The sequence below is a fragment of the Pinus tabuliformis genome, chromosome 4_1 (assembly GCF_031772625.1).
Source record: "Pinus tabuliformis cultivar Carrire ecotype Pingquan chromosome 4_1, CPIR1, whole genome shotgun sequence".
NCBI classification, from domain to species: Eukaryota; Viridiplantae; Streptophyta; class Pinopsida; order Pinales; family Pinaceae; genus Pinus; species Pinus tabuliformis.
This window is the reverse complement of record NC_142303.1, coordinates 977,439,753-977,451,184: the sequence shown is the minus strand read 5'-3', so window position 1 is coordinate 977,451,184 and position 11,432 is coordinate 977,439,753. Positions and strand designations below refer to the sequence as shown.

The window sequence follows — 11,432 nt, the reverse complement described above, 5'->3', positions numbered from 1 at the left end:
TTTCTAAATATCATTAAAGCAGATATCACAATTCAAAATCATTTGTAAAGAAATTTAAGAGAAAATGACAACATCCATCCAAAAAAATAACAATGTGTCATTAACAATTTTCAAAACATGTATAAAATAGCAACATAATACTAATAAAATCAGTATTATTTTTAATCAAAACAAGTAAAATTCAAATATGATTAACAAATCAAAATATTTCATGAATATCGTTATTCTACGATAAATTAACAACATACATAAATCAAACTCATCGTATGATTACAAAATCAAAATGTCTCATTGATATAGGGTAAATTCACAACACCCATCTAAACATAACAATGTCATTCTACACAATAATTTCTTCATAAAAAACAATGCATGTGCATGCCTAGCTACCACCACCAAGATCATCCTCATGATCATCTTGACCATCCTCATTACTCTGATCCACATCATCACCAACACCGCAACTATCATCATCATCTCCTCCTTCACCACCATCATCCTCATCCTCATCCTCATCATCTCCTAATATATGTTGAACATAATTTGGATCATCGTCTTGGCAATCATTACCTATAGCATTCTGACAAAAAAAATCAATATTACATGTTAGTATTAATTACATAACACAATGCATGTTTTTGTTATACAATGTTAACCATAAAATGAGGTAAGATATAATATCTAATAGTACTAAAAAATAAAATGAAAATATGGTTTAAAAGTATATTGGAAATCCAACTAAGATTACATACCATAGAGTCCATCCAAACAACAAATTCAACCCATCTCTTTTGCTGCAGCACCTCCTTTTCCAAATGATTTGGAGGTCTTCCATATTTTAGTTCCTATCAATCAGTAAATAGGGAGAAATTAGATAACAATGACTTTCTTCTAGTACAAAATTTATTAAAAAAATATCACATGTTTAATATACTTACAAAGGTTGTTATCAGTGCTTTTAAACCTTTCTGGCCACTACAATGAGTGACTTTTGTCTTGGTTAACCTCGCCTTGGATGCCTTGTCCTTAAACATAAACCAATTCAATTTATTTTCACACAAATACATGTCTAAGATACTTATAAGTATTAATACATTCTAAATAATGTTTAATGAAAAATTCAATACCTGAATGCTCTCATTGCCGGCTTTTCTTTGTGCATCCAACTTCTCATATGATTTTACAAGTTCTTTCCATACTTTAAAAGGTATGTCAATAGGTCTTTGTTTCAATCTTTGATCTTGAGGCATTTTTTTAATTTTTCTTGTTTGGTTAAAAATTTTGGTTAAAAAAAACCGAACAAGTAATTCACATCAATGGCATGGGGACTCTATGGATATGTGTAAAAAAATGGCTATAAAGAAAACATCCAAAAAACATATGAGCTCTCCCTTTGATGGTCACTTGGGGCATATGGTTGGAAAGGAACAACTCCATTTTCGAAAATCAAGGACAATCCTTTCTCAAATTCCTTCCTAATATTTGCTCCAAATGTCTTAAAATGAAAAACAAAATTCAAAAGTCATCCTCAAACATCTCCCTTAAATATAACGTTGGACCATAAATTCTTCACTTTTATTGTTATCGGCTCTGGAATGATTTTTCTATATGCAATTATATAATGAAATATGTGTGCACTAATGAAAAAACATTGAGTTTCATTTTTCATAATCACAAACAATGAAAAAAGAATCACACGTAACTAGCATCATTTTGGAAATTTTATATTTATTAAAAATCTTTAACATGTTTTCCTCCCATATCTCATAAAAAGGTGTGAAATTTTTTATATACTCTCCAATAAGCCTAAGGATCACATACCTTTTAAAACTTTGCATTACCATTATATGTTTCTCCTTGAAGATATATAATATGTTTCTTCTTTAACATATATATTATGTTTCGCATTTCTTAATATTTGACAAAATACTAAAGTTGAAAACAGTGGTCATTATCTCAATCATATTCCTGGTGATCTTGTTCAGCATAAAACAGTTTGGTACAAGCAAAGTAGGCATGACATTTTCTCTGGCACTCATGATATGGTTTTTCTCTATTGGTTCTATTTTACTTTACAATATTATTTAACATGACATGACAATTTTAAGGGCATTCAATCATGTTTATATCTATTACTTGTTCAAGAGGAACACTATCAAAGCATGGATGTCCCTAGGAGGTTGTGTGTTATGCATAATAGGAGCTGAAGCTATGTTTGTTGATTTGGGTCACTTCTCAGTAAGATCCATCCAGATAGCCTTCACATGTGTAGTATTCCCATGCCTACTATTGGCTTACATGGATCAAGTTGCATATCTTATGAAGCATCCCTCTGTGGTGGAGAACGTATTCTCTGCTTCAATTCCAGATGGTTTTATCTGGCCAGTCTTCGTGATAGCTAGTGTTGTTGCCATGATTGCAAGCCAGGCAATGATCTCAGCAACAATTTCATCTATTAAAATGTCCATGGCCCTAGGATGCTTTCCCAGATTGAAAATAATTCACACATCCCGATGGTTCATGGGTCAGATCTACATTCTTGTCATCAACTGGGTTCTAATGATAATGTGTGTCTTGGTATGTGATTGTTTTAAGAGCACAGTCGAGATATCAAATGCATATGGCATTGCAAAGGTAGAGATGATTATGGTGACTACAAGCCTAGTGACTCTTGTCATGGTTCTTATATGGGCAAAAAATATATTCCTTGCGATTGGATTTCCTGTTCTATTTGGATCAACTGAGCTAATTTATTTTTCTGCAGTTTTGATGAAAGTGGGGGAAAATGGTTGGATAAATGGTTTTTGCCACCTACTTCCTTCTTGTGATGTACATTTGGAACTATGGAAGTGTTCTGAATTATCAGGAGTTGTATATCTTGTTGGTCACAGAGATGTCAAGGCTAGAAAGGATTCATGGTTTCCTAAGAAACTGGTTATAATCTACTTCTATGCTTTCATGAGGGCAAACTGCAGGGCAGGCCCTGCAAGCCTCAATGTACCTCACACCAATCTCTTGCAAGTTAGCATGACATATACTGTCTAACTTGAAGGTTTCCATGAATCAAACATGTTGAATGTTTTTCAAGGACCAAGTCACAACATCAATATGGTGATGGATAACAAAGATTTCCTTGAAGGAGGCAGAGATGAAGTGAATTTTAATGTGAAGTTAATAATCATAAGTTTGTTGTCGACCAAGATCTTCATTACTTAGTCCTTGATTTTGTTTGATAGAGAATAATAGCCATTCCTACGATTAATCACTGATATTTATGAACAAAGACACCATTCTTTTTTCAATGAAGATGATAGGTGGTATTTTATATGCATGGTTAAGCCTAAGATAAGCCATGTTTTCTACATAAGAAAGTTATATTAAGTTATATCCATGAAAATGAAAGGAATATGACATTGCATGTTTCCTCGTATAGCTAACCATCGCTCAATAACATTGGATGCTTCTCCACCTCATTCATTACATCATTGCTTAAGAACCTTGGATGCTTCTCCATTTTTTTTGACATCATGTATTGATTATGTTGTTGTTGGAGGTTTTACACTAAGTTTTTCAACATCGAGCTTACTAGGGCTTGCACCACCGGGGTTATTAGTAAGAATCTCATGAGGTTTGCATAGCCATGATTATTAGAATCAAAATAGTAGGATTTGCACTAAAAAACAGTTCATAGAGCTTTCCTGCTGGGGAGAAAATCACAAGTTCAACTTCTGCAGTGCAGAGCACCGAGAGCTCATAAGCTTTCTTCAGCAATCCACCTACGTTTGGAAAATGTAGCCTGCCTGCTGGCGATGTTCTCAATCCTCTTCCTCTGCATCTTTCCCCTCACTATTCTTGTATGTCCTCTTTCGTTTTTCCCTCCAAACAACCCTCTCAAATTGAGAAAGCAGAACAACTCACTCAATGAGAATCTGAATCCAATTATCGCTTCTAACAATAACCCAATACGATACCAGAAGTGATTACACAAAACCTCATTGACTCTTCATTTGTTTGGAAAAGAGCCAAGCATATACTTCTGACGAGGGTTTCCGTCTCAAGTCTGGCTCGCAGGACGTCGCTTAGTCAATTGCGAGAAAAGTTTTCCACCTGCGTGTCACATACGGTTTGTCACACTATATATTAAAATCAGGGACAATCCTTTCTCGGAGTGGACAATCCATTTGAATGCATTGATCAATGCTTTGTGCAACGCTGGTAGAGTGGACCATGCAAGGAACTATCTAATGGAGATGAAAAAATTTAAATCGTGATATAGTTTGCTATAGGACATTCATTGGAGGCCTATGCAAGTTGGGTATGGTGGATGAGGCAGTGAATCAACTGGCGATAATGATTAGAAAGGGTCTCTCACCCACATATGCTCTGTACTATTCACTCATCAAAGCTTGCTGCAAATCAAAGAAAGTTCAAGCCGCTGCCCAGATACTGAACAAAATGCTTAGGGAACGTGTTGTTCCAAGTCATGCAAGTTTTATCTATGGCATGCATCATCTTGGGAAGGTAGGAAAAAAAATTGAGGCATAAAAAGTTCTTGAAGAAGTGATAGATTGTAAATCCTCTGTACATGTTAAAGTATACACAGAAGTAATGTCTGCTCTATTTCAGACCAGTGAAGTGGAAAAATCATTACAATTAGAAGGCAAAAGAATTAGAAGAGGTTGTGAAACTAACTTTTTGACTCTGTAAAACAGTGTTTCTCTAAGGGAAAAATTGATGAGGTATCCAAGATTATAGAAGGCATAAACCAAAGATATCTGGTACAAGGTATTACATTATGAAAAAATTGAAATGGTCAGATTTATTGTTTTTCCAAGGAGACCACTCTTGCTTGAAGGAATGGAGAGGGCTCTGCTCGTAAGAAAGTACTAAACCAAGACCATTGTCAAAAAATGTTAAACCAAGAGTATTGTTAAAAAGCAATGTTGCTTAGTTGCATGAAAATTTAATTGTCTCTTTGCTGGCAAAATTTCATATAAAGGTATGCCCTTTTGCCTTATAACATGATGATTTTAATGAAAATGGAGGAAGGGAATCAACTTCAGAGAATCAAATGAAGTTAAAAAATATTAGATTATCAATTATAATCCATAGGAAGGGAGGAAAATAAAGGGTATGGTTGTGCTTAGCCTAAAACGTTTGCCTCTCATTTGAGAACTTTTCAAAAACTCAACTTTATTTCTGAATCTATAAACACAACTCTAAGTTTACATCTCAATTTACAGGTAAAGATTTGGTTTAAAGCAAATCTAAAAATAAGAATAAGCAAATCCAGAACTAAGAATTTGAAGCATTATTATTGTGGCAGAGCAAGGCAACTAAAATTTGAGTGTGTGGGAACAAAGTGGGATCTAGAACATGGAAAACTCACCAAAAAAAACAGCAAATATTGTGGAAAGCGGAAAAGAGGAAAAAGAGCATCATTCCTTTGTTAATTCTCATACAGAATACAAATTAGATGCATGGTGTGAAGGAAAATGAAATTTACAAATTAGATGCATATGACCATAACATGGGATGTCCCCCAACTTTAAATTTTGCATCATGCAGACATCAGGTAGCAAGCCAAGGAGCATCTCGAGCTGTTCAGGACATTTCTGTACCTCCCCCCCCCCCCCCCCCGACAAATCCTGAATCCTGGATATAGGAGTTGCAAATAAAGTATGGAGGTTCTTGAAAAAAAATGTTAGCAATGGGTACTAATGCTAGTTTTAACTTTAACCTGCTTGCAATGAATACTCGGCAAATCCAAGTGTATCTTGAGGTAAAATTTGTTGACAATAGAATAGGATGGTTTTCCTGCTGTTGATACAAATGGCTATTGTTGTTAAGCCTAATTTTAACTATGATATGTTGCCAGAAGACATGTCCCCAAAATTTGGACAAATCCCTCAGACCATAGGATGTGTTCCTCAATCCCAGGTATGCATCCTCCTACAACATGGCATAGAGCAAAATATGCTTAACAGAAGTAGTCATTCACATCAATAGCAGGAAAACCATCCTGATGTGTTTCCAACAAAACATTATCTTGTGATACCCTACACACCACCATATTGGGTAAAAATGTAAAACTAGCATGTGTACCCCCAATGCCAACATTTTTTTCAAGAAGTTCCAAACCATAGCAGACAAGACTCTAGATACTAAAATGACAAGAAAAGTTTACAAAACTTTGAGAATTGTCAAGCCTGTTTCAGACTCTCAGATATCTAGTGGGCTATGCCTGTCCATGAATGCACGTGAGAGACCAATAATATACAAGAAGGCAATGAAAAAATCACAAAAGCACCTACACTCAAAATTCCATTCTGGAAAGAAGGAAAAGACTCACTAACGATACCAAGGGGTGCAAAATTCTAGATGTGAGGAATAGCAGTTACTGAGGAATACGGTTCATCTATTCTTACTGTTACAGATAATGCATTTACTAGATTGACTCAAGGTCTATTTCCTAGTGTCATGGAACACTGTGTTTTGATGATGGCTTTTGGTCTTGTTCCCATGGAACTGTAGCTGCATCTGGCTTAATCAATATGAAAGGGCTGCCCTGTGCGCGATTAGGAAGAAGTTTCCTTTCTTTCTCCTCTGGGTTATGTTTCAAAATTATAACCATCAGCTATCGGCATGTTGAAGGGATCACACACCTTTCAAGCAGAGCCCATTTTTCTGCAGGATTGTCCATAGGCATTGTTGCAGGTAACACCCCTTCATACAGAAGCCAGTTTTCCACAGAAGAATGGTGGTTGTTCAGTGACTCAGGGCCTCTCTGTGCAGTCACAAGTAGTATCAGCATTATAACATATCCTTTCAGAATTCAAGTATATCTTCTCACTGGATAGCATGATTAAAATGTAGAAAAATGTTATGGAGTGTCCAAGTAGTGTAGAACAGAGAAGCAAGAAAAAATACCACAAGACAACCATAGGGTTGATAGAACCATGTTTAGGCACATTAGATATTGCTTGGTGACAGAGTCTTACACCTTTGAAAGGAATATTTGTTTCCCTACATTTCTATTGAACAAATACAAACCTGAATATGTTCTAAGGACTATCATGGAGGGAGTCGAGATGACCCACAGGACCCATAGCTGAATACACAAGGGGATTTCAATGCTGGAAATCTAGTTTATAGCATAGTAGCAAGATTTGGTCATATTGCTCTTTATTATATGGAAATTCAGCAACAGTACAAAATTCAGTATGTTTTCACTGCAATGCAGATACAGAACAGTTCACTTACCTTATAATGTCTTTGATACCCATCAACATATAAGCCCCAAAAAAACAGAGCAAAAACCTCAAAAAAATAAAAATAACAGTAAGAAAACACTTAAAAATAAACTACATTGCAAAATTTTCAAAGAATAAATTGCTTTTTCTGGTTTTAGTGTGTTCTGAGGATGAAATTCTTCTAAAATATGGAACAAAACGCTTATTTTCATACTGAGAAATATAGATTTCCATATTGGAACCATGCTGCATTTCTTTATTAGGTATTTTCCATACTGAGTTGTATTTGAATACATATTCGGATTCAAATTTTGCTACTATGGTTTATAGCCATTCCTAGTTACACGTATGCTGAAATCAGGGAGGTCAAGGTAATCAGATAAATTGTCACAACAATTATGAACAAGAGGCAACCTTCCTTGAAATTCTTGAACCTCCAGTAATCAGAAAAATTGTCACAACAATTATGAACAAGAGGCAACCTTCCTTAAAATTCTTGAACCCCCTACCCTTGCCTGGATTTTCTCACGGCGCCAATCAGTCCTCATGTACATGTACATCAAAATATTTATTATATAATTAATTATAAATTTGTTAACATTAAAAGGACAAATAGATCCTCTGTTCATGTAGAGATGCTCACTGACGACCATATTGACAATGGCGATGAGAGGGAGAAACTGTCGTGATATCCAATCTTCAATATGCATATTTTAGATAATAAAGACTGACCTACTAAGTTAACCAAGTAGCCGTTATACAAAGTACACATAAATGAAGCTCAAAGCTAAGAGATTTTTTTTCTCACTTTCTTTGCTTCCCACACAAACTATTACTCGATTTCAATTTTTCTTATTAGATTCCAAAATTTAATGAAATTATCTGGCTGGGAGCATTGTTGCAGTGCATGGCTTTTATCCACTATCTCCACTACAATTTTTGAAATGACAACAAAAAATCCATTAAGACCGGAATCTCCCCACAACAGTGAAAGCAGAGTTCATTATTCAAGAACAAAGTAAAGCGAACAAAATACTCTAAGAGCAGGACATGCATGAGTCCTCCAGACCCAGATCCACTAGATTGATTGCATCATTTTTTCAGCTGGATGAAGCATCGATGACCCGGTAGATGCACTAGTCATGAGCAAAAATAACAGACGATCAGTGATTCAGAAGCACCCTTACCAAGCACAGTTGAGATCATCCAGATAATCCACAAGGCCATCTAGGTATGCTATCTTACAAAAGCTATAATTCTCAGCTTATATCTTGTAGACACTAGACAGACACCCATCACCAGGGTTCTCCCTTCCACACGTAACCCGTCAAACTTTGCAGTCCGATGAGCTTCAATAAAGTTTGCCAAGATAGAATCCAGCCTGGTTTATGGCCCTGCATACCTCTCCTTTGACGCTTAGATAAATTAGGACTTATTTATTTTCTAGGCTTCTGCTATTAGTCTCGTCTTCATTGTATCAAGTTTATCTGTTATTATAACCCTTGAAAATCTGATAAGGAAATCCAAGAGATGCTTCTCCATATTTGTGAATGGCATTCTTCGTAAAACTGTTGACATAGACTAGTGCACCTAAATCTGGGGGATTTAAACTGGTTACCTACTAACACGTAACCAGAACCAGCCAGATGCTCGTCTTCATTGTATCAGGTTTATCTGTTATTCTAACCCTTGAAAATCTGATAAGGAAATCCAAGAGATGCTTCTCCATATTTGTGAATGGCATTCTTCGTAAAACTGTTGACATAGACTAGTGCACCTAAATCTGGGGGATTTAAACTGGTTACCTACTAACATGTAACCAGAACCAGCCAGATGCTCAACAACATTGGCTACAAACAATTGAGATAATCACCCCTTTGTTATTTTATCATTCGTCATTCTGTTAAATCTGAAATCTTATTTGTAGTCTCTCCTTTTCAGCAAATACCTTTAAGCACTCCAGCATCAATATATAGTTTTAGTCCCATTAACCTAATGTCCTTTCATCATTTGTGGACATTTATATAATTTATTTCTTTATTCCGAAATTCTTCTTAAAATTATTATTTCCATTTCTTTATGAACCTTCTGTTGTCGAGCAATTGGTGTTATTTTGAGCAAAATAATTTGTAAACGAAGTTTCTTGGTTAGTGAAAAGCCCGCCAAAAGTACCTCTACGCCAAGTAGATCCCTGGAAAGTGTCTATCTCTCAATGTTAGTGACATCTCAACGCATTCACCCATTCGGGAGCTTTCGTAGGCAGTCAGCGTCGTATGTAGAGCATCTAGCTCGGCGGGCCTCACAGTTTGTGAGGAAGAGTAAGCAGATCGCAGAGTATTTGCTTATTTCACTCCTTTCGGAAAACCTATAAATTTTTTAAAGTAACTGCTACTTACGAATCATAAGTTTTTTAAAATAAATTCTACTTAGTTTCAGATTTTTAGATTTTTAAGGGGTTTTACCGACTCAGAAATAGAGATTCAATAAATGGAAGAGAAGCTTACTGATGGTGACATCGCCGTCGGGGCTCTGGAGCATCTTGTCCATTCCCTTGGGGCCGAGTGAGGTGCGGAGGATTCTCGCAACAGACCTGGCGGCCGCAATGTTGGCCTTCTGAGCATCTAAGCCTCTGATTCGGGTCTTCTGCTCTTGCTCCTTTATTATGATAAATGGCCTCCCGTACTCATCAAATGCCAGCGCCATCCCTGCAAACAGTAACAGATTGCAGCACAGAGATTAAAACCTAAACATACAAGAGTGGCTGCTAAAAACACACTGGATTTTGAACCAGAAACCTGAAATGCGTGTACTCCTCTCTGTGTGGAAGACTGAATGTGCGGGTGGAAATCCATTGAAGTTAAAAATGGAACATACCTTGGCGCCGTCAATGGACTGAAGAACCGATCGTGGGGTTCGAGTGTCTGCTACTGGTGAAACCCTAATTCGCAAATCTCTGCAATCTTGTTTTCGCTCCCGCCCTGCGAAAAGCGAACAGATCCTCCTTCTTGTTCTAGAACGTAAACGAAGTTTGGGTTGGGAGGGGTTTTGTAAAGAAAAGTAAAGCTTTACCTTTTTTCAAAAATGCTAATTTCATAGTGAAAAACAGTAAATACATTTTTTTATTTTCACATCACTAGTTAAGTAGCTATATAATGTTTTTGGTTCTTGGTTAGGTTGAAAAATATTTATAATAATATAATTTTATGGTTGTTGTTTAAGTTTATTAGGTGTTATTAAAACAATAAATACATTTTTTTTATTTTCACATCACTAAAGAAGTAACTATATAATGTTTTTGGTTATTGGTTAGGTTAGAAAATATTTATAATAATAATAATATAATTTTATGGTTGTTGTTTAAGTTTATTAGGTGTAATTTTTTTTAATTTCAATTTAATAATTTTTATATGGAAAAATATGATTTTAATTTGGTTGTATTGAAAATATTTATATGTTTTTACATATAAGGTGGGTGCAAACAAAGGAGAATATATAGTAAGTCTATTTAATAGTTAATAACAAGTGTTAATTTCTTAAAATTATATGAGAAATTTGAAAGGAGTAGGGTATGTATCTTTTTTCGGGTGAAATATATTAAAATTATTGTGTGAATGGGGTTGTAAGACCCTATATTTTCATCCTAGGAAAATATAGTCCTCTCTTAGCCACTTGCATAGTTTAGATTGTCATAAGCAAAGTAGGTACATTGTCTTAAGATGTAAACATTTCATTTTAAGCAGTGTCATAATGTGGTTTCAGCGAAGCATTAAAAGATGGAATGAGCATGCACATTTGGGATGCTAGTGTTATATTCAGCTTGAGGCATGATTGCACGTCTAAGAAGACTCTAACAAGGGTTGCAGAGGAGAGGTTGGGGGATTGTAGTCTCACTTAGAAGTGTATACAAGCAAGTTAAGCCCTATGAGAAGTTGTGAAACAAAATTAAGGGATTTGACAAGTTGCACGAAGGCAACTTAGTAGTGGTACTAAGTGAGCAATCCTTGATTCAACTTGATACTCTCTCCTTGGCACTACCACTTTGTAAGATGGAGAAGAAATGTGAAATAGATGTGCAACCCACTAAAGAAGTTGAAGGTTGTTGTAATGTATATCGGTGGTTATGTCATGATGTGAAAGGAAGTGTTGGAACTTGGAAGGTGACCATTAGAGTAGATTTAC

General features: G+C 35.6%; 1 protein-coding gene across 4 annotated transcripts; it reads right to left on the bottom strand.

Moving 5' to 3' along the window:
• Positions 1 to 206: 206 nt before the first annotated feature.
• LOC149179399 (uncharacterized) lies at positions 207 to 10,325 on the bottom strand. Of its 4 annotated transcripts, none has more exons than XM_089420644.1 (5): positions 10,049 to 10,294; positions 9,758 to 9,958; positions 939 to 1,025; positions 753 to 845; positions 225 to 580 (listed from the first exon to the last, which is right to left on the bottom strand). In XM_089420644.1, the coding sequence occupies exons 2-5, from the start codon at positions 9,872 to 9,874 to the stop codon at positions 383 to 385; spliced, it is 495 nt and encodes a 164-aa protein (XP_089276770.1). In that variant the 5' UTR covers positions 9,875 to 9,958; positions 10,049 to 10,294; the 3' UTR covers positions 225 to 382. The 4 variants fall into 4 exon arrangements, with proteins under 4 accessions (XP_089276771.1, XP_089276768.1, XP_089276770.1 ...); XM_089420643.1 differs by having other exon boundaries at positions 10,128 to 10,294; XM_089420645.1 differs by lacking the exon at positions 939 to 1,025 and having other exon boundaries at positions 207 to 580; positions 10,128 to 10,325.
• Positions 10,326 to 11,432: the final 1,107 nt, after the last annotated feature.